We start from the raw sequence: 26,976 nt of genomic DNA on the forward strand, positions 1-26,976 counted from the left end.
TGATGCTGGGGTTTGCAGTGCAATACCATAAGTACTTGTGACAAAGTATTCCTGGCTCTCTACTCCCTTAATTGATTTTTTTCTGACTCAAAGAAAGTTCTCATCTTTTTTTTTTTGGTAGGAGGGGTGGCTAACAGTAGTTAGTTTACAGAGATTTACATTAATAAGACTTATTTCATTGTAAGCAGCCTTAATTATAATCTATGAATTGTGCTGGGATTTCTGGTCCGCAAAGCTGTTCATTGCTGGGACATGTTTTATTGTGAGTGTAATACAAAGAATTTAAGAAATCTTCATATCTATAACTCTTAAGTGTGCGTGGTGATAGTAATAGGAACTTATCCAAGTTTCTCAACTTCCTCTGGGAGTCAAGCCAATTAGGAAGAAAAGCAGCGCAAGAGTTAAAAGGGCTGTGCGTTTGATAGTTTCAAAGTAATCTGAAGTTTCATTGCTGCTGGAGCTTCAGGAGCGAAACAGGTTTGTCCCTTGAGAGCTTACGTGTTGAAAAAGAAAGGTCAGTAACTGCAAAGGCTCTAGTTTTGGGATCTGCTTATTGAAATTCATGTGAGAATATTAAGGATCTGTGTTTGTAGTTTCAAGCTTTGTACTTGATAAAACTGAGCAGGAGGTACCTTGAATAGCTGTGAGATTTTATTTTTAGAGCTTAGTTAATGTCGATGTCTCAAAACAAAACTGTAATGATAATTGTGATTCTACAATAGCAGTACAACAGCTTACTTGCCTTAGTGTTTTTGTAGGTGATTGTAAGGGAACAATGGCCGCCAGGAGACAAAAAGATAGTTGATCAAAACAAGTAATTAACCAATGAAAGCATTCACTTCAATTTTACATTTACAAGTAGTCACATGTTTAATTGAGGAAGAACATCAGTCTTGATGCCACCAACCAAGAAATCCACTTCATCCAGGAATAGGTAAAATACCATAAAAAATAATTATTTATTATAGTTGGATGATGCTCATATTTGTGCTATTACAACACATAAGAAGAAGATGGGATGCGTACACAGGACTAGACAATAACACCCAAATTTATTAATTCAATGTCAAAAACAGATATGCACAGGACAAAGGACTATAAAAACACTTAAAAATACACCCAAAGGGGTGTATGTGACTGCCAGGGTATTTGAGCCCTGCAATCCCTCACACGTACTGACAATGCAAACAGTTGTCAAATATGTGAATATACACAAGTAAAGAGACCAGGTATCAAATAGCTGAATGAAAAAATACATGTACACTATATCAGTAGTGCCTGCTCCACTCGTAGTTTACATATTTGTGCTATTGAGAAGCCTTACATTCACATTTTAAGCAACATGTACATAGATTACTTAATATTTCATACTTAGGGTATAGAGCTGTGGATTCTTTTTGTATCACATTTATGCAGCCCACATGACTGTTTTCATGAAAAGTGTGTTAAAAGTAGTGTTAATATGCTATTTCTGTACAAAGGCAGTCCTCGGGTTACGTACAAGATAGGTTCTGTAGGTTTGTTCTTAAGTTGAATTTCTATGTAAGTCAGAACTGTATATTTTATAATTGTAACCCCAGCCAATTTTTTTTGGTCTATGTGACACTTGAATTTTAAAAATGTTGGATTGATATAAGAACCAGGATTGATAATAAATCTTAGTTGCAGACACCTCTGATAACTGTTACAGCTGATCATTGTAGCCTGGGACTAAAGTACAGTAAATTTCCAACATCCAGACAGCAGTTTGTAACTAGGGGTCATCTGTAAGTCGGGTGTTCTTAAGTAGGGGACCGCCTGTATTTATTTACACCTTACAAGGTTTATAAACCTCCTGTTTTATATCGGTGACTCTCAAAACCAAGAGTGATAGTCGCAAACAAGAGAAGGCATAGATCCAGTCAACTTTAAGAGTGCTATATCCCAAAAGCCTAGATTATGAGGATCTAATTAGAGACGGCTAGGAAATACTCTCCGCAAGAGTGGCTCATACTCTGTCTGATATGGACCATTCATTTTCATTTCTGACATGCAATCCTATATTTTCCTTATAGGAGCCATATGCAACCACCCCTACTACCAACAGATGATCTGATTTAGACTTTTTAAAGGGGTTGGCCGCTTCATGTTTTTTCTAATATGTGTGTGTAAATGTGGGGAGCAGAATATTAGCTAATTTACCATATACATGTATTAAAAGTTCTTTTCCACTTTCTTGATGTGTGAAGTGAATCCTCCTGCCTTTAAACTCATCCGCCAGACATTACTGACCATAAAATGGCTGCAGATGGAGGGTCATGTGATCTCTATCTGTCCATGAACAATCGCCCTGCCAGGACCTCCATCCTATCATAAAATACTGTATGATCGTTCATAGACAGATAGAGTTCACTAAAGAAAAAACAATAATACAAGTTGCAATTACAGCTCACCAACCCATGATCTCTAAGTAGTAGACTGCTTGTTGAAGGTGCACAGGAGAGGGAGAGGAAGCTGGGTCAGTTCCTGAGTGGCAAATCCAAAGTAAAAGGAATTTCTCCTGCACTCAAAAATGAATAAAATCCAATAACATTTAATTCTCCATTAAAAATACATTACAAACATGCTTTTCGAACTATACAAGTTCTTAGTCATGGTCCATGGATATTTTTAATGGAGCATTATAGGTTATTGCATTTTATTCATTTTTAAGTACTGGAAAATATTCTTTTTTCTAGAGATCACATGACCCTTCATCTGTGGCTATTTGATGGTAAGGGATGTCTGGCTGATGAGGTAAAGGACTAGAGGCTTTAAATTTAAAAAGATCATTAAAAAAATCTTAAAATGTGTAGTTGATGTCCCTCTTATGACTCAGTATTAAAATTGTAGGGAAACAGACACATTTCTGACAGCTTAAGCAATAGTTACATTCCATATTCTAATGAGCTGGGTGTGCCATATTTCGGATAAACTAGGTCAACCATTAATTCTGCAGAATTCTTATGGTCCCATATGTTTTAAGCTTTTAGCAAAGACATTTGTAATAGTGTTATATTTCTTACACATGTGGCTGATGAAAATCTTGAGCCTGATATACATTGTCCTAGTGATAGAAATGAGTAGGAGTCAGACACCAGGCACCTATATGATCATCTGTTTCAGAGACAACCATGTCTGGATTAGAGTACATTGCTGTGGTTGATGTCGCAGTTGAACTTATTCTTTGAATAAGACCGTGTTTAAAGAACACCATGTGACCACGAACGTGACATTACTTACTGGGAAGCAGAAGCTTCCCACCATTTTAATATTTTAATATTGATGACCTATCCTAAGAGTACAGGATTAAAACAAGGTCCTGAAATAATCCTTTATAACAGAAAAAAATTCTGAAATGTGCAGATGCTTGAGCATATAAGTGCAGAGTCTCTACACAGTCCATATCCCAGGAGATACAGATTCCTTTAAAGAGCCCAATAGTAGGTCTATATAGACTGAGGATGGTGTATTACCAGTAAATAGTTTGTTTTACTTCTGGCTGCCACCCAATATTTAACTGTTGTCTGTCTCTCACAGCCAAAAGCACTCCATAGCAGACAGTCAACAATAAAAACGGAGTAAAAAACATTGAAGGGTATATGTGTTTAGGGATTAGAAGCTCTTTTTTGTCTTTACAAGCATGCATTTATTTTCTTATTATTATTTTTTTATGGTTACAAATTTAGATATGGTTAGAAGCCCCTCTTGCCATGGTAAAAATGGGTTTGGTTTAAATTTTTTCCTGAAAATAATGAGCATCATAGATTGGTTTCTCCGTAATTGATTGGATACTGTGTAAGGCAAATGGGAGGGAACTTCCCCACATTGATTGGTTACTCAATAAGGCAAAGGGGATAACATTTGCATATTGTACATGGATTGGTTTTTGGGTAAAGAGGATGGTAAGGAATCAGGATACATGAATTGCAAACTGGGTAAAGTTGATGGGAGAGAACTTGCATACTCTACTTGGATGATTAGTGGGTACAGCTGATGGAAGGGAACTTGTATACTGTACATGAATTTGGTTGATTTGGTCAGTAAATAGATTGATTTAATGGTCTCTCTTATCATACAGGTGGCTTATGACTGCTGTAGAAAATGAGCAACTGAACTATTTATTTTTTTTACCCACTGGCTTGATAATGATGGGAAAACTTGGAATGTCACCACTCAACGGTTGACTGTGTGCACACGGATTATATATATATATATATATATATATATGATAAGAAGGTGGTGCAGAGCTGTAGGATCTGTGGCTACAGATCTCAGTAAATAAGTCCAAAAATAGGGAGCACCTCGGAATGAAGTAAAAAAAAAAAAAATCAAGGGTGAAGTTTTATTCCATTGCAATGTTTTGGTGGTGGCTCCCACCTTTTTCAAGCATCGTCCGTTATGCTTGAAAAATGAATTTTTTTCCTTAATTCCAGAGTGCTGCCTTATTTATATATTTGCCAATAGTTGAATGGAACAAAGCTGCCATACCACTATTATATACAAGCATGGAGCTAGATAGACTGACATAAACATTGAGGAAAATACAGTGCCAACATGGATGTTGAGAGTCCCCCCCCCCAATTGAATAATTTTGGTCTATGTTGATAACAACCCATTATTATTTGGATATCTGTGAAAACTATTTAGGCAATCCCTGTAATGAGACCTGTTGAAAAACATAGAAATGAAACTTTTAGCAAATTCTGTTTTTGCTTGCTGCTTGTTATTGGAATGATGTGTGGGCATGTGTTATATGAAAACATTCATATTAGGTGTGGTATGTTATGAATTGCTTGCAGTGCCCAACCAGTTCTTGTATGAACCAAACTCATAACAGATAAATACATTAAATTGACTTTGGATCCTTGATGAATTCATTTAAGGCTTCACTCATAAATTTTGTCTTTGCATTTGTTCTGATGTGGTCCATGATTGCACCCAGATTTTCTTTTGATTTCATTGTAAATGTAACCAGTGCACTAAAAGAGCCAGGTAATACCTAATACCAAAGATCAGAATAGAGAGTGAATATACTGTATGGGGCGAAAGGTTTACAAAATCTGGGAAATCTGCACACAGTTGTGTACGTTGCACGTCTGTTACAACTAGTCCTTTTTGCTTCCATTTTTTTTCCACTATCTATACACATCCGTTTTTTTCACGTCCATATGGAATCCATTGAATTCATTCAGGAATCCATTATTTTCACATCTGCCAAAAAATGGTTTACACTAATTAGAAGGGAAACACTTGGTTCCTCAGCATCACCAGCATCGATAGTATATGCTCCAAAAACTTTTCTACCAACTCTGAGTAAACACAAAATCAGTTTTCCAGGGGTCCCAAAATAGCTGCATTGCATTTTTCTTTAGCATATAGTACTTTCCATTCATTTTTTTAGATGGATATTAGGAGTCATTTATCTTAGTTTCTTTTCTTTGTTTTCTGTTGTTCTCTTTCTTTCTTAGATTTTTATGCCTATTTTATTTGAATGGAAATGCCAAAGGAGGGCAAACCTGAGGTCACCAACAACTGTACAAAAAAGGTGGAACTAGAGAGAAAAAAGAAAATAAAAACAATCCAGATAAATTACCCCACATTGTGTTTGTGTTATAAAAGCCTGGCATTCCAAAAAAATCCAAGAACTATCCAAAAAGTTTCCAACATCTGATATATTTTTTTCTAAAGACTGGTTTTAGTTTGTAACTTGTATTCTTCCCAATAAATATTCTGGTCTACCTGAACATGAATGTACCATTCCATAAACAGAAACATGAACATACATTTAAATGGCAGCTTTGTTCTTCATGTCTTGTGGCCATTAAGTTTTTTTGTAACTTTCACTCAATTTTTTTCAGATTTTTACTAGTTATGTGTTTGAAGACATATTGGGTCACATTTACTTAGTGTACAGGGTACGCTTGATCCAGAATTGTGGCACACATTCTTCATGAATCTGGGGCTCCCTGCCTTGCTCCGACAAAGTGCTCCAACTTTTTTGGTGCACATTTAAAACAGGGGACATGCAACACACGTCTGTAGGAATGTGCATGCAGAGTGCACTGGAACGCCCCTTTATGTGCAGAAATTTGTTTCGCATTGGGAATAGTGAAGCTTCGACACTAGTCCTGTGTACACATATGTGGCACGAACAATTCTTAAACACATATGTAACCAGTTTGCACATAAAAGAATGTGCTAAGTCCGACAGAAAACTAGTGCAGGGGCTTTAGTAAATGTGGCCATTGTGTTACTAAAGTAGTTTGCATTGTTCTTCTAGCAATTCCATTTCTCAGACTATTTCTATGTATATACTATATAGACATAAATCTACCCTTTAATTATGAGCTGTATAAACTTTATTAGTGCAGCGTAGGAATGGAAATGAGGTCATGTAATGTTTGCTGTCAGGATCTGTCTCTGCAGTTGTTTGCTTATATAATATATCCATGAATGCTATTTACCATGACTTTGAGCAGTGTCTAGGGCAAAGGGTCAGTGTCTCCTGATTCACCCTTTAAACACCAGCTACCTGTTACAGCAAGGCAACATAGATCCTGACAGGAGGATGACGAGAAAGCAGCATTTTATGGCTTCTATTGTATTTGTGAATCACAAATGACTCACTTGGAGCTGAGCTGTTAAACTAAGGTGCACATCTGCATCTGTCTTGTGAGGCTTTGCTAGTAAATGTCTGTGGGAAAGATTTCTCCTCCACAAAATGCTGTGAGGTGTTAGACTTCAATGGCCGGTGTCATATTTATATCTAGTTCACCTTTTCTTTTTTTTTATTCCCAGTGGGATTATCATGTAGATTTGATCTTCTGGATCCAGCAATAGCTACCATGGATGAATTAGTAGTCCTTGACTTGTTGAACTGCCCAGTCTGCTTAGGAAAATTGAATGCCACTGCCAAGGTGTTGCCATGCCAGCATACCTTCTGTCAGCCATGCTTACAGCGGATATTGAAAGCCAGAAAAGAGCTGAGATGTCCAGAATGCAGAACCCCAGTATTCTGCAGCATAGAAGAGCTACCTGCAAACCTGCTATTGGTCCGTCTGCTGGAAGGCATCAAGAGTGGGCAAAGCCTTGTAAGAAAGAACTCCTTTCAGAGAGTGGGAGGACTGTTTACCCAGGATTCTTTTCGGAGGAGTCGAGAACAGAAGGCAAATCATGAATCTCCTTACAGGCTGTTTCCAAAGACAAGAATGCCAATAGAAGGGGTAAGACTTTAAAATATTTGCTATGCATGTATCTTACTATTAACTTAATAGGTTAATATGTGACTATTTTCATTTTACAAAGAGAGGGGAAGCCATTTTGAATGAGAATTAATATATATATAAATATTTACAGTCGGTCTCTGACTTAAAGGACATCTACCAGCAGGATGAAGGATTGTAAACCAAGCACACTGACATACTGGTGTGTGTCCCCTCTGACAGGATCCACTCCTTTTTAGGCTTCCTATGACCTTGTTTGTAAGAAAAAAAAGCTTAAAAACTGATGCAAATGAGCCTAAGGGTTCCCGACTCCATTAACACCTCTCAGTCTCATTTGTATAATTTTAAAAGCCTTTTAATCTAAAAAAAAGAGCAGATCCAACCAGAGTGGGCAGACACCAGTATGTCAGTGTACTTGGTGTACGTTCATCCTGGTGATAGATGTCCTTTAAGACTTACAGACAATCTCTAGTTACAGACTAACCTCTCTGCCCACTATAACCTCTGGTGAAGCTCTACTTTACTTTACTTTAGTCCCAGGTGGCAATGATCAGCTATTAGGGGCCTGTAAAGAAGTTTTATTGACAATCCTTGTGCCCATGACAGCCCTGTTTAGAGTGCAATTCTTTGTTTAGTTTGTTTTTTTTTCATATACAGTTATTTCTTATATTGGCTATCATACCCGGAGGAATACAATCATGCACACTTTTTTTCTGTGCCCAACAGTTTAGTTACTGTCTCTTGTGAAATGTGCCAGGGTATGTTTGATTTGGCTTATACTTCAGACAGTGCATTGTATTAGATTATATCTTGTTTTCTACATGCCTGTGCTTGGCAGGTGAGATCACTTGTAGGTGCAGGGTATATATGTACTTGAACACTGACTAGAATATTTTGTAAATGGACTGGAATGTTATTTGTTACTTTCTTAGAAGGATGTTACATCGATGAATCATGAGATGAACTCAAAGGAAGCCGGGAAATTTTGGACACATTCTCCATGTATTAACTTTTTAATTATTTTCTAAAAAAAAATGACTACATTTGAAAGGAGTTGTATAAGATAGTATAAGATGTTCTATATGGATTGGAGACAGTATAAACTAAATGGACACTTGATGCTCCATTCAAAAACATGCATCGTACACCAATAACTTTGCTTTCCACCAAAGTAAGGGGTGTTTTTGGAGCAGATTTTGAGGTGGGAATATGCTTATGAATTATTCTCCAGAAACATAACTATATCTGTTATCCAATGAGCATTCAGTCAATAGCCACTAGGAGGTCTCTGGGCCTACCAGTGAGATACTAAGGACTGTCTTAAAAGGGTTACTAAAGCAGCATGGACACTTATTTCAGTGTTATGAATTTATACATCCCTCGAACCAATAAGTGAGTTGTTCTTTGAAAATGTTGCTTGGGTAATATATTAAAAACCTACAAAAGATAGTAATATAAGTTTTGAATGGTACTGAGTAATTTCTCTTTCATATGAAATAAGTGATTGGTATTGCAGTAGATATTAAGTACCTTTTGTATAATTACAGTCATAGAATGTGTGGTAACAATGAATGTCCGCCATCTAATATATAAAGCTGAGTGTATAGGGGAGATATATCATATGCCAGCACTCCTGTGACCATGACCCCTGCCGGGAAGAATTATGACAGGTACGTGCTGACCCCGTTAGATAATATATAGTTAGATAGATATAGATACTCAAGTCACATCCAGAGCTGCAGGCTTATCCTTGCCATTATATACTCTACTCACATCTACCTAGCGTTTAATCATCTCAGACGACTGCCGTTATGGCTAAGATCAGCTATTTACTATCCCAGACAACATCGGGGGCTACAGCTAGTACATAAATGTATCTGCTGTACAACACACATAGAAGCTATGGATCAACCCGTTTTATTCTGATTTACTCATTTTCAATAATATTTGCAGGATTTGTGAAACTATGTGGAAACTGACCTAATCCCAACGTGGTTGAATGGTTCGGTACAACCCAGTTTTTATATTTTATTAAGCATTTTTACATTCTAATAAAATTGTATGTTTAGTACATAATACTGAATGAAGATATAGTAAAGATTCTTTAGAGACAAGTTTCTGATAATGGCAATTTTTTTTAAATTCTATTCTGTTTTGCTTGTTTTTTTTACTTGAGGTATAGTTAAACACATACTTATTCTGTGTTTTTAATAAAGTCATTGTGGAGATGGGATTACTGTTATATTGTACCTGTAATGACTTTTAAGGGCATTTGACTAATTAAAAGGTGTGACCTAAGGTTCACTCTAGAGTTATTGTTTCTATGGAGTGACTTGTATGTTTTCCTGCCTTTACATTGATGGAGTAGGTCCTATCAGCCCATCAGATAACATGTCTCTGGATGCCCATCCTACACCATCTTCCTGGAACTAGAACTTGGATTTTCTTCTTGTAGCCAGACATGTAATTGATAGCAGTATCTGTGAGCATCAGCAAAGGCCAGCTGGTCTTGTGTTAATTCGCATTTACGTTGACGGATACGTTCTAATCTCATTGGTGCAGTCCTATTCCCTCTCATTAAAATGTTTGCTCTGAACAATATGGCTGTTGATGTCATGTCATATGACCCACACTGTCGGTCAGCAGTCATAGTGCTATCAGACTGCTACAGCAGAAAGAGCAATCTTTACTACCCCCCCCCCCCACCTGGGGGTACATAACCCACACCTTAGGAACTATACTGCCCACCACTTTTGATTTCAACAATATTTCATTCAGATTCCCTATATCTGTAATCTGGGCAGTAAATGGGTTAATGTACTATAGTGAATGGCAGTTATATGTAATAGGTGAATACTGAAAGAGGAAAAATTTGTTGGAATATCAGGAAGAAAAGTGTGAAGCTTCTTTGTACTTGAACAAGGCTCTCAATACATGTCATGGGAAGAGAAACCCACATTTATTTTCACTGAAAAACCAGCAAGTGCTTGTGAAATATATTGAGAAAACTCTTTTTTTCAGATCATACAGGAATTTAGTCCAATTATTAGTTTTGCCGATACTGTAGAATGACAGGTAATGAAGTCAGACAGGTAGCAGACATGCCGCTACGATGAAGCATCAGTCTGAATTCCAAAGCAGGTAAAATTATTCATATGTGCGATTGCCATCGTGCTGATCTTACTAGTGCTCTTAAGCATAAAATTAATTTCATTGAATGACTAGTTTTAAAATACAGCTTTTCAATGTAATGTCGGCTGCTCAATTTCCACTCTGAAAGAAATCATCCACAGCTTATTTGATACATTCTCAAAGTGGCCCCTCTCTCAGGAGCAATAATAAGGGATATCATCTCTTAGTTGAACACTTCTCCAGTGATATTTCTAGAAGAAAAAAAATCTCAAATTCGTCAAGCAGTAAATTAGCATGAAGTATTGTGACGTACATCGTGATTTAACGAAGTGCAGAATCTTTACCTAAAGTATATGTATCCTAATGACTGTAAGAACTTCAGTTAAAGAATATATTAATTAAAACAATATTCCATAAAAAATGAAGTTATATCCACAGGAATTTTTATAACTGGTTTTGAATGGGTAAAACACATGTAGTCAAGAAATCATTCCCCCGCCACTCCTGCTATAAAATGGCCTAGGTCTCTCACTAGTCTCACCTTTAAGACCTCATGCACAAAGACATATCATGGGTCAAACAACAAACTCATGGGTCGGTTTTATGTGGTCCATGTGCCGTTGGCAATGAAAAGAGAAAAGACTGTCCATAAACTAAGGCAGGAATAGGTTCTGGTCTGAGTTTTGTGGCCCAGGAAGCCGGCTCATACAGGAGGCAAGGGACACCACAGCCGTGTGCGTGTGCCCATAGAAATACATGGGGCTTTTATACATTTTACACATTAACAAAGCATCTTTACCCTTTTTATGCATCATCATCAGGTTCTTCTTCTGAGTTTAGTTTACTAACTGGACATAAAAACTGCTCCAACGGTTCTTTGATTTGAGATCATTATGAACCCAAATTGTGTTTTAAAGACTTTTTAAATGTCATTAGGGGAAATATGTTCTCCTTCTCAGGCCATGTGCTCACCAATAAATTTATCATCCAAGTCCTAGACATGAAAGAGTTCATGGGTTATTGTACATACTCTATTTTCTGCAGGGATTGTCGGCCCATGCAGGGGGAATAGTTGGGTCCAATACACACACAAGACTCACACTGACTATTCGATAGTTGCATAAATTTCAGTAATTTGCTGATAAAATGTTTTAATTTTCTTTTTCCCAAAGGGCCTACAACTGCCTTTAGCAAGATATTAAACAAGAATATGTTACACTCAATCATTTTCCACAAAATACAGTATATATAAACCTCAGTTCCTCCGGTACAATATATTCTGCCTACCGATGTATCTTACCTCGTATATAGTAAGGGATCTGTTTGTAACTTTATTATGATAAACCTGTTTGAACTCGGCTGGTGCCAAGTAATGAAACCAGTTTAGCAACTATGACCAGACGCCATGGTTTAGACATCAGGATAATGATATTTATCTCTACAGAACTTAATCATCACATGCATTAAGTTTCTATGCTTAGCCCTTTTATTATATAGGTGTAGTAACAAAGGCGCATTATTAGTGTCATCAGGATTGTGTACCTGGTACTAGATGGGACTAACATTCTTTATGTAGAGATTAGTGAGGATGAAGATGGCAACAACAGCAATAGCTGAAACCTATTATGTACCAAGGAGACAAACCCTAATTCCCTGTCATTCTCTAGTAATGCTATTTGTTCTCAGAAGCAAGGCGCTGGTTTACCAAGAATACACGTGGGGCAGAAGGTGAAACTACCTTAGAGAGACTGTGTAGGGATCATGAACCTCACCATAGATATCGTCGTTGACTATTCTATTGTTCTCTGTGCTTTTGACCCTGATAATATAAATTTTTGTTGAAAAATATATATGCTTTTGCCTTGTTTTCCATCATTGACATTTGTATGCACCCTTTTGCCTTCTGAACAGTTTTACTTCTGGGCTTTTGGATACACACATACACAAACATGATGAATGCTATTAATAACAGTGTATATTTAAGGGCTTGTCCCATCCGGTATGTACTCTATGACCCAAAGTTCCTATCAAAGTTCCTATATTACTATATTATACTGCGTTAGGGCTTCCATACATATGGGTAGCTGTTGGCTGAACAATCAGTCGGAAGACCCTATCTCTCCCCGCTCCCACATTATACATTGGCCAATTAATGAAGAAATCCACTGCCAAACTCCACTGGCAACAGAGTTGGATTGAGAACATCTGTCACCAGGGGAAAGTCAGGACTGAACCTGCTGTCTCTGTGAGATGCTCTTCATCTAATGTGTAGGGCATAGGTGCCAAACACAAGGCCCTAGGGCCAAATCCAGGGCGCTTGACCCCAACCACACACAGGATTTATCAGAGTAAGTTGCATATACTTCTAGTAGTACTATATTCATGGCCATTTTTTTACTTACTTTAACAGTGCCCTTATCTTAGTATACTTTCTGTAGATCCCTGTTGTACCTTTTTCCAGACACTTTCTTATTTCATTTATATTGGCATCTGGTTCAGTATGCAGTGGGGGTCCAAGCGTTAGTTTGGCACTATCTATGTGTGGTACATGTTGGAGGATTAATCATATATGTTTTGCCGTTTTAGGGCTCATTCACACGGCCCTCTGTGGGGACGTATATGCGGCCACAAATTTGTGGCCGCATATACGTCCCCATAGACGGCAATGGCCACCCGGCGGCGGTATGGTGCCACACATGCTCTATCTTTTCCCTGGTGTGCGGCCATACGCTGCTATTTCCTATGGAGAGAGGAGGGGTCACCTCCTCTCCAGCACATGGCGGTATGCCCGCATGACGGGCAAACTGCATGTGAATGAAGCCTTATTATGTGTTTCTTTGTAAATATGAATTATAATAAAGTATTTAATATTGTTCATATAAATATTCTGTTTTATATGTTTTTTTTTGTGGAAATCGAACTGTAATTTTGTAGGTATTTAGAGTTGGATGGAGAAAAACATCTGTCTCCAGTGGAAAGTCAGGACTGAACCTACTGTCTCTGTGAGATGATCTTTATCTAATGTGCAGGGCAAATGTGTCAAATACATGGCCCATGGGCCAAATCCAGCCCACAGCCTTGTGTTGTCCAGCCTTTCTCCCTTCCCCTATGCTTTGTTTGTCAGGAGAGCAGCATAGGGCCTAGGGTACTCTGATACTCACATGTCCTTGATCCTGCAAGGAGCAGTCCTCTTCTCTTCTGTACAGCGGCTATGTGCTGTGGCTCCAAAGCTGGCAGACATCATAAAAGCACAGATGAGAAGAGAAAAAGAATGCTGCTGCTTTGGGGAAGTGGGGAAAGATTAACAAATCACAGAGGACCATAATATGTGATGGGGGCTAGAGAAAAGGGGCTATTATAATGATTCCTTTTCTGTGGCTATGACTATAGGCTTCTGTGAGGGCACAGTGGCTATTGGCTACTGTAGGAGGAAAGTAACTATTGGCTATACAATTCAAGAAGAAGTATATTATGGACTGTGAGAGCTAGAGCACCACCTTATGTTCTTAAGACCTGCTGCCCACTATTTTTATCTCCTGAAGATTATGTCAGAAGTTTGTTTGGGATATATACAAAGGAGCATTGTCCCTTGTTTACACTTTTTTCAAATATTGACTATTGGCTATGGGGGCACTGTGACAATTGGCTACTGTGGGGACACACAGTGACTATTGGGGACACTGACACAATTGGCAACTGGTTGACACTGACTTTTTTTACTGTATGAGGCACTGTCACTTTTTGCTACTGAAGGGGCACATACTTGCCATGCTGGCTTCTGTGGTTCAGCTTTGCGGCTAACCTCAAATGGCTGATTATAATTGTTATAGGTTGAGGAGATAAATCCAAACAGTAATAAAATGATATTCTGTCCATTTAAGACAACCACTGGGCCGATGTGGCCCCAGGTGAAAATGAGTATGGCACCCCTGATGTATTGGGTAGCTTTACATAAACCAGATTCACATGTAAAATCATCCGTAGTAATAGATAGTGGGGCAGGTTTACTTACCCGGCCCATTCGCGATCCAGCGGTGCGTTCTCTGCGGTGGATTCGGGTCCGGCCGGGATTCATTAAGGTAGTTCCTCCGACGTCCACCAGGTGGCGCTGCTGCGGCTGTCCCCGGAACGCACTGGAATACACCGAGCCGGGCTGAGTGAAGGTAAGTGCAAGCTCCGCGACACATTTTTTTTTTTTTTTAAATGTGGCAGTTTTTCCGAATCCGTCGGGTTTTCGTTCGGCCACGCCCCCCCAATTTCCGTTGCGTGCATGCCAGCGCCGATGCGCCACAATCCGATCGTGTGCGCCAAAATCCCGGGGCAATTCAGGGGAAATCGGCGCAAATCGGAAATATTCGGGTAACACGTCGGGAAAACGCGAATCGGGCCCTTAGTAAATGACCCCCATTATGTCTTTAAAAGTTGGATACAATTCCTTTAACCTTTTAATGTCATAGCCCTTTTCCATTTTTTACTATAATACCAAAAACAGGATCAGTTTCTTAGAATGTTTGAGTTTTAAATTTGAGAAAAATAAGCACAAATAAAAATACATTTTCTAAGTAATTCATTACAATATATTTTATCAAATAAGTTTAAACGAAAAAAATTAAACCATCCTAAACATGTGTACTTTGTTTAACCCTATCACCACTGTAGTAGCCAAGAACTAAGGTTATAACAATTTCTGTATTTATTTTAAGGCAAAGACAACCATTTCAACTTTCTATCACTGAATTATCCCTTTGAATTGTACAGATAAAGTGTAGTTGGTGCAAAGGATTTAACATGACCAAAAAAAAAGGAAGCCTACAAAGGTCCCACTAAAAGCACCTGCAGTGCCATGCACAACTCCATGGACATGAGTGATGTTGTTTCTAGAACAGAAACCATTTTCTTGTAAAAGCATTCAATATTGTGAGCAAGCAGCTAGGTGAACAGCTGTGTTAGGCCCTGCTGCTGTTAAACAACAAACTAAAACATGATTTATGTGACTACCTGCAATAAAATATCAGGAGGAAATAAATGATGTCACAAATAACCACCTTCATGTAGCAATTGTTTCTGCGGAAGTTATAGTACAACAGTCTATTGTGGCATTGGATATAGGAAGAAAGGCAAATGCAGGTCAGCGAATGTATTTCCGGTATCTCAGCATCATTAGAGAAAGCTTCTTGTATTATGAAATATTGAATAATGAAATAACATCATATATTTTTATAGAAAATAATGCATGTGGTGAATAATGGAATATTTATTTTGATGCTGTTTATTTTTTAAGTTTATTTGTTGTTGCATTCCCATTATTTAATAAAAAAAAAAGTTTTTTAGGAGATTATTTGTAGCTGATACATCTTATAGTAGGTATAAAGGATCTATTTTTAAATCACAGCCACAGACCAAGCTATTCTAGACACTAAAGGGATGATCTATCAGGGCTTCTGCACCAGTACTGCCACGACTTGGAAGAACTGAAATAATTGCAATTGCTTGTGCACAGCAAGAAAATGTGATTATTCTGGTGACTACTTCGCGCCATACAGGTGTAAAGGGGCACCGCTGCTGGCAGAGAGGACTCTCTGCTTACACATAGCGCTGAATGTTCACAGATTTTTATTCAAAATCACGCCAGGGCGGCCTGCGGATACATCATGTGGTCTGAGCCTCATGATATATATGCCGTGGGGGTCGGGCGTTATCATAAGCTGGTGAACAAAAGCTGGGACATGATGAATCTCCCCGTAAGTCATTTGTTCATAGTGACCTGTGGGTAGTTAAGGCTACATTCAAACTAACGTATGGAGGATGTATATACGGCCGATATACGTACTCCATAGACAGCAATGGGCACACGGCGCCCAACGGGAGCGGTACGGTGCAGCACAAGTGCGGCACCATACGGCTCCGTACCCGGGAAAAAGATAGGACCTGTCCTATCTTTACTCGTAGTACGGCGCCGTGTGCCATTACTTCCTATGGAGAGGGGCGGGGGTGAGCTGTGCTCAACTCCTCCTCCTCTCCCCGTGCACTGCCGTTGGGTACGGGCAGTGCACGTAGCTATAATTCCACAGGCATCAGAAACCAGACACAACCAGATTCAAATTCACATATTAGTTTTTGGGGGGCATATTTTTGTATGGATTTAAAAGAAAATCATTTCCAAATTTATCAGAAGCAAAGTGACAGTATATCCAGTATATCATTCGGTATTATGTACTTGGTGACAGGTCCTCTTTTCCTAAATTTCTTAGTAGAGAGAAAAATTTAAGAAACTAGATAAACATGAGGGTTGTTTTACCTATCTGTAATCATTTATCAAGTAGCTGACCTAGAAATTTTCAGCATCAGAACTTCTGGACAGATTTCTAATAATACATCAACCCAAACTAGTAATTATGAAGTGCACTTATTTGACAAAAAACAAGGTGTACCTCTCATTATAAGGATGACTCATTTCTTCAGGATGAGTCACTTTCTAGCAAGGACCATGGACACCACCTTCATTATAGACTTTCAATAGATGTATTTATCAGCAGAGTTAAAGTATTATGGGTGGATTGAGAATGTTCCTGCTTTTATTCCTCAGCAACAAAGGGCCTTATTAGTAGCTCCATTCACTAAGTCTTGGAGACAAATAAGTAACTTTAAAACACAATAAATAACAATTTAGGACAGGCTGAATGGAAACTAGCAGCTTTGTAGTAGTCCTCATATGGCTTGGAGGAATCTCCTGTAGACATTGCTTTGTGAATTACTTGTTATACAACTGTCATCAACTTAGACCTGTTTTAATAATATATAATAGTGCATCCAAAAATGTTGTAATTGTTATCTGTGTATATTACATATGAGATTTTTACTATAAACCAAAGCAGGGAGGGCAGACCTGAAAACCCATGTATTAAATGGTTAGCTATTGGTTTGGTGTTATGTGTTATGTAATACACTTAAGACCCCCAGCTATCATAAGAGTAGGTTTACACAATCTCCTGTGTGTATATGCACAAGTATAGCTGAGAAGGGAATGGAAGGGTTGTCATACCTGCACTCATCCTTTTACATAGAAGAGTATGGACCACAAGATTGTTGGAGTCACAGTAACCAAACACGTATAACTTTTCCTGTGCAGAAGGAATCAATGATGTTCTTGTAAAACTTTTTAACTCTTTTAAGCAGTGATAAAATTATATAAGTAATGGATATCATGTGAATGGCCAAATGATTACAAGTGGGTGTACTAAAGTCAGAAGCAGTGATTTCCTATGTGATTTACTCCTACATTGTCATTAGACCTGCAGAAGATACATTGTTTATCCAGAGATATCATGCAAGAACCTTTGCACTCAGTTCCAGAGATCAGATTTTTGGGCTAGTATTGCATTTGCATGTGTATGATTACAAAACATCATCAACACTATCAAAGCAAGTTACAGAAAGTGATGTGTGCTGTAAGCACAGACAGGTGGGGAGATATACAGGCGGTCCCCTACTTAAGAGCACTCGACTTACATACGACCCCTAGTTACAAACGGACCTCTGGATATTGGTTATTTATTGTACTTTAGTCCTAGGCTACAATGATCAGCTGTAACAGTTATCAATGTGTCTGCAATGAAGCTTTAATATTAATAGTGATTCTTATGACAACCCAACATTTTTAAAATCCAATTGTCACAGAGACCAAAAAAGTTCTGTCTGGGATTACAATGATAAAATATACAGTTCCGACTTACATACAAACTCAACTTAAGAACAAACCTACAGACCCTATCTTGTATGTAACCCGGGGACTGCCTGTATATAGCCGCACACCTCTGTCTCATGCAAGATCTGCTTTACCAGACAGGGCTCAGAATCTTTAATATAAAGTAAGAACAGTTGAAATGCTAGAGTCCATCTTTTTGGAAAGCATGTAAAGTAAAATATTCCCTGCCTGTCAATGCTTGTCGATATTAAGATTTTCTAATTATTGTTATTCTGTACATTTTTCGAAATATTTAAGAAAATCACATTTATTTCTTCTAGATAAATTTCAAAACTATATGAATTTTATTGGGTTTCTAGTCACATGATTTTTACTGGCTACAGTATGCTGGAATGTATGTGGGTATATACAGGCAGTCCCCGGGTTACATACAAGATAAGTTCTGTAGGTTTGTTCTTAAGTTGAGTTTGTATGTAAGTCAGAACCGTATACTTTACTATTGTAACCCCAGTCAAAATTTTTTTGGTCTCTGTAACAATTGGATTTTAAACATGTTGGATTGTCACAAGAACCAGGATTAACACTAAAGCTTCATTACAGGCACCTGTGATAACTGTTATAGCTGTTTATTATAGCCTAGGGCTAAAGTACAGTGAATTACCAACATCCAGAGGTCCGTTTGTAATTAGGGGTCGTATGTAAGTCAGGTGTTCTTAAGTAGGGGACCGCCTGTATATATATAGCGACACTGATGCAGAAACATATCTTGTTTAAATCCCTGAACTCAGTAAATTCAGAACTTTGGGAAATCTGGATGCCCTGGCTGCCATACATAAGCACATTACTTACACATACAAAGGAGCTGCCTGAACTGTCCAGACCGGACTAATCAACCTGAGTTGGATGACTCATACAAAGCAGCTGGGGGATAGTGCAGCGATTTATTACTTCTGCATTTCAGGGACAACATAGTGGTTATGTAATTCTCTGAGCAGTGAATAATTAGGGTAAGAGGAGTAGCACCGAGCAGCCACAGGAGCGTCAGACTCATTTTCATTATTTTATAATTGTTTTTTTTAGCAAAACCATGTATGCTAGATGTGGAAAAATAGCAGAAACATTCCATGGGATAGGTGTACGCAAATGTGTGTACAAGCAGTGATAAAACTTACAACTGAAGTGTAATGCATATATTGTGTCTTTTAAAATATGCAGTAAAGGACATGGTACATTATTTTACCGACATACTCGCTCTGTGAGCATGCCAGATTTACAAAAAAACAAAAAAACAAATCTATAATTGATCGGACATGCTGATCGGAGTTCAGTTCGGCAGTTCTAGGTTCAGTTCGGTAAATTCAGCATGGTAACTATGAGATGATCTTACAAAACACTATTCTTGCATCTGAAACGGTGTACACAGAAATATGAAGTAACGCTTTTGGGTCAGATGTACCTATCTAAATGGATTCCAAGTTTATGCTGCTTAATTTGAAATAGCTTTTTTATAGAGATGATGGTTTTACAATATGACTTTTAGAGCAGGCTGTTAATTTATTCCAGTAATACAATTTCCAAGAGATACTGGGAGTGGCCCTGAGCTATCAACCTGTCCTGGTTATTTGTGATTGGATTCATGTTCATACTGGCACAAAATTGTTTCTGGGAGATTTGCCAGTAAAAAAATCAACAATTGCAATAGTTCTTGAGAACGAGTGTGCATCATTAAAATCGTGTCTGGCCATATTGTCTATGGCATCATTCACTCGTTAATCAATATTTATAAGTTGTTAAACTTCTAGGAATAGGATTTCATGGAACTTGAGTTCCAACTATCAACCTGGAGCAAAAAAATCTTCCAACTAAAAGATCAAAAAAACTGCAGTATGAAGCTTGTAAATTCTTTTGTTAGAGATGTGAAATACAAACTAATATGTATGTAAATCTTTTACAAGGTAAGTTATTCTAATTAGAATGACTACAATTATCCAATTGGGTGTTGCCTGTTAAGGTTGTGTCTATATATGAGTAAATCTATTCATTGGCTCGTACATGTGGTACCATTTTTCAGGCATCAAAGTGAATCCAAATATTTTCTGCTTTGCATTGGATGAATCTTTGAAAATGGTGTCCAGCTACTGCTGTCATTCAACCCAGAGCTTAGGGAGGGGGCTGGGCACGGGAAAATAAAAAAATTGTACACAATGAACAAAACAAGATAGGAGCTTTTCAAGAAAAGTATGTATTTTAGAGGACTAGAGAATCTTATAAACCAATTACCAGGACGTTGGTTTCGGCCATTCTAATCTGAGCTAAACTGAATGTATAGAAAAATTTGCCAAAGTTTTTACTAATTGAATACTGGATGATTTGCGCACTTCTAGTGTCCAAAACTTTCCACTCAGTGCTCAGTTCGTAATGTATTCAAATAACAGCAAATTTACAGAAAAAATACTGATTATTGTAGTTTCAGAAAGAAGTTTTTATTCAACTGTCACACCCAAAAACTGTATGAAAAGCAATAAAATACCTTTATGCTTCCCCAAATTAACCAATAAAAAATGTAAATCCTCCTACAAAATCAAGCCCATACACAAAAGATATTAATACACCTGTCATGCTATATACTCCAAACATCACAATAGATTCTGCTGTGGATCCAATTATCCTGCAGAGGTCCTGTACACTAGTAAATGGACCCGGTGCTCCATAAATTAGAAGTATTCTGTAATGTGTCCAGTTGCCTATAGCACCAATGTCAGAAAGTATAACAGGTCTTCCAGCTACGACAGTGTAACTTTCCCCTCATCTGTAGTCATAGCACAAAGCAATAAAACATTTTACATGCCCCTCGGTGGCAATCTTTTTGAATAATTTAGAGGATACTAATTAGTCATTCCGGACAGAAACCGTTGAATGCCTATTGTAATAAAGTAGTTTGGAAATTCAAAATGAAAACCAGTTATATTGGAACTGTATTAATAATTTAGGTGTTTTTAATTGTTCTGCCAAGCATTGAGCAGCCACAACTGGTCCCAGTTTTTGTTCAGCTTTGGATCCACTGCTACAAAAATCTGCTTTATTATTGTAAAGCTACAGTCACAAACCCTAAATTATTCACATCCACAAAAATGTATCAAGAGAAAGCATATTTAGCAATTTATCATTTTAATAGATACCAAATATACTGTATGTATTTCCATTAGGAACCTGCATCCCTGGGGACTGGAGTAACGGTGAGACTTTTTATGGGACTTTTTGCAAAAGTCCCAAGTCATGAATGTGGATTTGCACGGCGTTGCACTAGCAGCAGTTCTATGTTTACGTCAGAACAATGAAGAGATGGAAATAGCCCTGTGAGACTTTTTAGCAGGGAAAAGTCCTAAAATCCTCAATGCAACTATATTGAGACTTTTTTACACCTAAAAAGCCAAGGAAAACCAATGATAAATAACCCCCAAGTTAATGCTGGTAAAGATGGTTCTACAAGTTACTGAGTCATGGGATGTACTTAACTCTGGAACTCAAAAAGGGTGTATTTTCTTTCTCTGTGTTAATTTTGTAAAATTGTATGTGTCCAGGGTCCTAATAAAAAAGATGGAGATAATAATATAGATGAAATACACTGCAGCGCCTATATGTGCGCAATGTGCAATAACGCGCCAGTTCTGACCATGCCTAGGAAAGTCAAAAGCGCAAAAAAACCTTTATTTGACAAAGACAAATCAGGTGTAAAAAATAGACTGCGACCAAGCCAAGCGCCCATGTTGCGGGCCACTCCTCTTTCAATGGAGAGGGGAGGAATAAGGAGCGCTCACCCCCCCCCCCCCCTTCTCAGCCAGGTCTTAGAGATAACTAAAATAATATAGTATCTGCTGTTGGCTGTCGTACAAACTAAATCTAAGCAGGATATAAGTTTCAATGTGTGTCAAACATTCTAGAGTAGCTATGTGGTTACACGAGGAGATTAATTCCTAAAATTTATAATAAAGTGTAATCTATATATATACACTCACCGGCCACTTTATTAGGTACACCTGTCCAACTGCTCGTTAACACTTAATTTCTAGTCAGCCAATCATATGGCGGCAACTCAGTGCATTTAGGCATGTAGACATGGTCAAGACAATCTCCTGCAGTTCAAACCGAGCATCAGTATGGGGAAGAAAGGTGATTTGAGTGCCTTTGAACGTGGCATGGTTGTTGGTGCCAGAAGGGCTGGTCTGAGTATTTCAGAAACTGCTGATCTACTGGGATTTTCACGCACAACCATCTCTAGGGTTTACAGAGAATGGTCCGAAAAAGAAAAAACATCCAGTGAGCGGCAGTTCTGTGGGCGGAAATGCCTTGATGCCAGAGGTCAGAAGAGAATGGGCAGACTGGTTTGAGCTGATAGAAAGGCAACAGTGACTCAAATCGCCACCCGTTACAACCAAGGTAGGCAGAAGAGCATCTCTGAAAGCACAGTGGGGGTCATTTACTAAGGGCCCGATTCGCGTTTTCCCAACGTGTTACCCGAATATTTCCGATTTGCGCCGATTGTACCTGAATTGCCACGGGATTTTGGCGCACGCGATCGGATTGTGGCGCATCGGCACCGGCATGCGCGCGACGGAAATCGTGGGGTGTGGCCGAACAAAAACCCGACGTATTCGGAAAAACCGCCACATTTAAAAACGGAAAATGTGTCGCTCGGGACGCGCTTACCTTCACTCAGCCGGCCTCGGTGAATTCCGGTGCGTTCAGATGTTTTTCAGCGCAGCAGCGCCACCTGGTGGACGGCGGAGGAACTACCTTATTAAATCCTGGCCGGACCCGAATCCAGCGCAGAGAACGCGCCGCTGGATCGCGAATGGACCGGGTAAGTAAATCTGCCCCAGTATGTCGAACTTTGAGGCAGATGGGCTACAGCAGCAGAAGACCACACCGGGTGCCACTTCTTTCAGCTAAGAACAGGAAACTGAGGCTACAATTTGCACAAGCTCATCGAAATTGGACAGTAGAAGATTGGAAAAACGTTGCCTGGTCTGATGAGTCTCGATTTCTGCTGCAACATTCGGATGGTAGGGTCAGAATTTGGCGTCAACAACATGAAAGCATGGATCCATCCTGCCTTGTATCAACGGTTCAGGCTGGTGGTGGTGTCATGGTGTGGGGAATATTTTCTTGGCACTCTTTGGTACCAATTGAGCATCATTGCAACGCCACAGCCTACCTGAGTATTGTGGCTGACCATGTCCATCCCTTTATGACCACAATGTACCCAACATCTGATGGCTACTTTCAGCAGGATAATGCGCCATGTCATAAAGCTGGAATCATCTCAGACTGGTTTCTTGAACATGACAATGAGTTCACTGTACTCAAATGGCCTCCACAGTCACCAGATCTCAATCCAATAGAGCATCTTTGGGATGTGGTGGAACGGGAGATTCGCATCATGGATGTGCAGCCGACAAATCTGTGGCAACTGTGTGATGCCATCATGTCAATATGGACCAAAATCTCTGAGGATTGCTTCCAGCACCTTGTTGAATCTATGCCACGAAGAATTGAGGCAGTTCTGAAGGCAAAAGGGGGTCCAACCCGTTACTAGCATGGTGTACCTAATAAAGTGGCCGGTGAGAGTACATATTTGGCCTTAAGGATCTCTAAAGAATACATAGAGAGAGTGCGGAAGCTATTTTGGTTAGTTGTGCTGAACCAGCTATTTGTGGATGCTTTTCTATATCATGTCGATGGTCTTATCTGCCAATTATCAGTGAAACCTTAACAATAGCTGTAATGAAATCCTGGAAAGCTTCTTGTAGGGAACGTTGAATTAACTGACTGGAGGTCTGCAATGTCACATTCAGCAAATGGATGCATAGTTTTATATATAGAATCACATATCTACCAGTGTTCTTTTACAGTGCATTGAGCTGCGATGTATATTATATACATGACATTGTTTAAATTGACAGCTGGGCCTGTATACAACCCTTTTAACTGTGCAATATGATCAGCCACTGATCAGACCACTGATCAGCAAGTTAGGCCCTATCCCATTTTAATGTTAGATATGTGCTTTTCAATATCTCCATGCTATGATTTATTAAAACTCTTGCAATCAGGTTCCCTCTTTAAAATCCTAATAGAAATCTTAGTGATGGGCTAAAATAAATTTTCACAAAATGTTGGGGGACATTTACTAGGGGCTTTGCACCTTTTTCTGTCTGACTTTGCAGGTTGTTTTAGGTGCAAAATACTTGCATAGGCATATAAGAAGTGTCTACACCATAATTGAGTCGCACGTGACCCTTTTGTGACGCGGCTACACTAGGCATCATGTGTCGCACACCCTATGCTAAAGGTGCACCAGAAAAAAGAGGAGCATTCTGTCAGGGCTGTGCAGCGTGCGCCAGATTCATGAAGAACTGGCGCCAGAAATTATGAATCTAGAGCACACTTCATTTAGTGCAGTTTGCACTACTCTTAATAAATGTTCCCCATTGTTGTGCCTGTTCTCATTCGGGTTAAAATTTTAATATAGCTTACCAGTCTGTCTTACCAGTCTCGACTTCTGCAAACAGGAAAATTTATCAGGGTATGTATAATATGGGAGACCCGATTAGACCCTGTTAATGTTTCCTATAAGTTGCCAATGCCAAGATTAGTGTCTTAAATAGCTCTTTAGCAAGTCCCTCCGTGAGCACTATAAAAAAAACTTTTATACATACCTAGAGATGGGTTCAATGAGGCGTATCGGACCCATTTCTTGTGCTCTCCACGCTTGCACCGTACTTCAATGAAGCCAGAGAAGTACACCACGGCGCATGAAGGTGTAGTACGGTTTCACTCTGGGTCTGCTCAGACACGGAGAGCACAGGAACGAGGTAAGTATAAACATTTTTTTATATTTAGGGAACAAATCACTGTGACAGGTCCTATTTAATATCTAAATATTGTCAATAGAAACACTGCCCTCTTGACATTATAGAGCATGGTTATAAACCAAAATGCAAAAAACTGGGGAAATACATTAATATAGACCAAAATAGTATGTAAATCTATATGGGGATGAGGCCAGGGATCCTGAGAGCCAGTGTGCTGCCCGAAACGCGTTTCGGAAAAAAACTCCTTCTTCATTCCTGTGTTCAGGATGATTTATGCTCTAGGTTACTGCTTTTTTCAGGAGGGACATAGCACTAGTTATACACTTCCTTATTTTGGGTATATACATCCCTTCCAGTTGTGCTATATGTATGGTCTAGCAGTCATTCTTTTTGCTTTGCTTGAAATAAATTATATTATGTATTTTTAGAATGTATTAATAAAGATTTACTTTTTATTGAATATACTCTTTTGGTCTATATGAATGTATTTCCCCATTTTTTTGCGTTTTGGTTTATATTTCTATTGAGAGTATTTTGTCTTTTCCATTTACGTGCATTTTGTGCACTTAATGCATACATTGCATTTGTTTTCATTTTTTTAAATTGGTTTGGCCAGGCTTTTGCATATTTGATTCTACATGTGTACTACAGGTAATATTTTAGGTCTAACTATCCAGAGTGGATCAACCACCTGACTTTGGACATGAAAAACAACAATAAGGGGAGTGTGGTATTATAGTGGACTGAACAACCCTTCAAAAACCCAAATCCTTTACCTTTTTCAAAAAGTATTTAAAACAAAGAGCCTGATACGACCTTATTCATTACACTAAATTTGCACAATGATACATAAAACTTATCTCTATACCCGAGGATGTCATGCAGTTGATATGAAAGATATGATGAGCACGTTTGATACCAGCAGAAAGCTTGCAACCTGTTCTTCAGCTTTCTTAGAGAAGACAAGACTACAGACAAGTACTTTTGACTTGCCATGACTCAGTCTGACATTTAAAGTAGGGAGAGAACAGTGAGAGTATTGTCATGAGAAAATAATAATGCAGTGGAATGGGATAAGTGGATGAGAAGAATCATGTAGGAGTTTCCATTTAATGATAACTACTAGTACATGCCGTTAAAGAGTGCCGTAGATGCCATCATCAAGTGTGGGATATCCTTGAACTATGAACTAGTAAGGGAAACGGAATTACAGTTAGTACATTATTTTACATATAAATGAGCCACGAGGTGATCTCCACCAGATATCCTGGCACATGGGTATGTTTGTAACCTTGAATTGTGAGTCTGTAAAAACACCAAATGTTTGGAGCTATACTAAAATAATGTTGCTATAAAAATGCCCCGGGCCCCATTACCATTTTCTGAATCACATTTTGTACCCAATTTTTATCACAATGAGGCACAGAGTCTACAAGACTCCTGAAGATGCCCCGTTGTATCATGTAGCAGAACATTTGTCTACTAGACCCTTGATATGGGAGCTACAACCTTAAAAGGGGTTATCCACTTATTATTTTGCACAATACAGCAAATAATTGGTATTGTTTGTGTAATTAAAAGTTATAAAATTTGCCAACATACTTTCTGTATCAATTCTTCGTGGGTTTCTCAATCTCTGTTTGCTGTCGTGCATCAGGAAGCTTCATGGCTAACTTCCTGTTGATAAACACTGGTCCATGGTCATGTGATGACACACAGATGCATGGCTTGTTAGCGTCACACGGCTCTAATTACACTGAGTGTTATAACGTACTGTACACCTATATGACATCACATGACCAGGGACCGATGTTTATCTACAAATGAAGCTTCCTGCAACATGGCACCAAGAAGATAGCAAACAGCGATCTAGAAAATCATGAAGAATTAATACAGAAAGTAAATTTGAAAATTTAATAGCTTTCAGTTAAACAAAGAATATTAATTATTTTCTGAAATATGCTTGAAGTGAACAACCCAGTTAATGGATTGAGCTGACATTTCCAACATATTTCATTGA

General features: G+C 38.6%; 1 protein-coding gene across 3 annotated transcripts in view; it reads left to right on the forward strand.

Annotated features, from left to right (window-relative positions):
- Positions 1-401: 401 nt before the first annotated feature.
- Positions 402-26,976, forward strand: part of SH3RF2 (SH3 domain containing ring finger 2) — an 82,421-nt gene continuing 55,846 nt past the window's right edge. The window contains exons 1-2 of one of the 3 annotated variants that reach the window (XM_072146133.1): positions 402-514; positions 6,820-7,244. In XM_072146133.1, the coding sequence (XP_072002234.1) occupies positions 6,867-7,244 (378 nt within the window). In that variant the 5' untranslated portion in view covers positions 402-514; positions 6,820-6,866. Of the gene's footprint in view, positions 515-866; positions 935-6,819; positions 7,245-26,976 lie in introns of those variants that run through there. The other 2 variants (XM_072146135.1, XM_072146134.1) reach the window with 2 other exon arrangements.

This window comes from Engystomops pustulosus, chromosome 4 (genome assembly GCF_040894005.1).
Source record: "Engystomops pustulosus chromosome 4, aEngPut4.maternal, whole genome shotgun sequence".
NCBI lineage: Eukaryota > Metazoa > Chordata > Amphibia > Anura > Leptodactylidae > Engystomops > Engystomops pustulosus.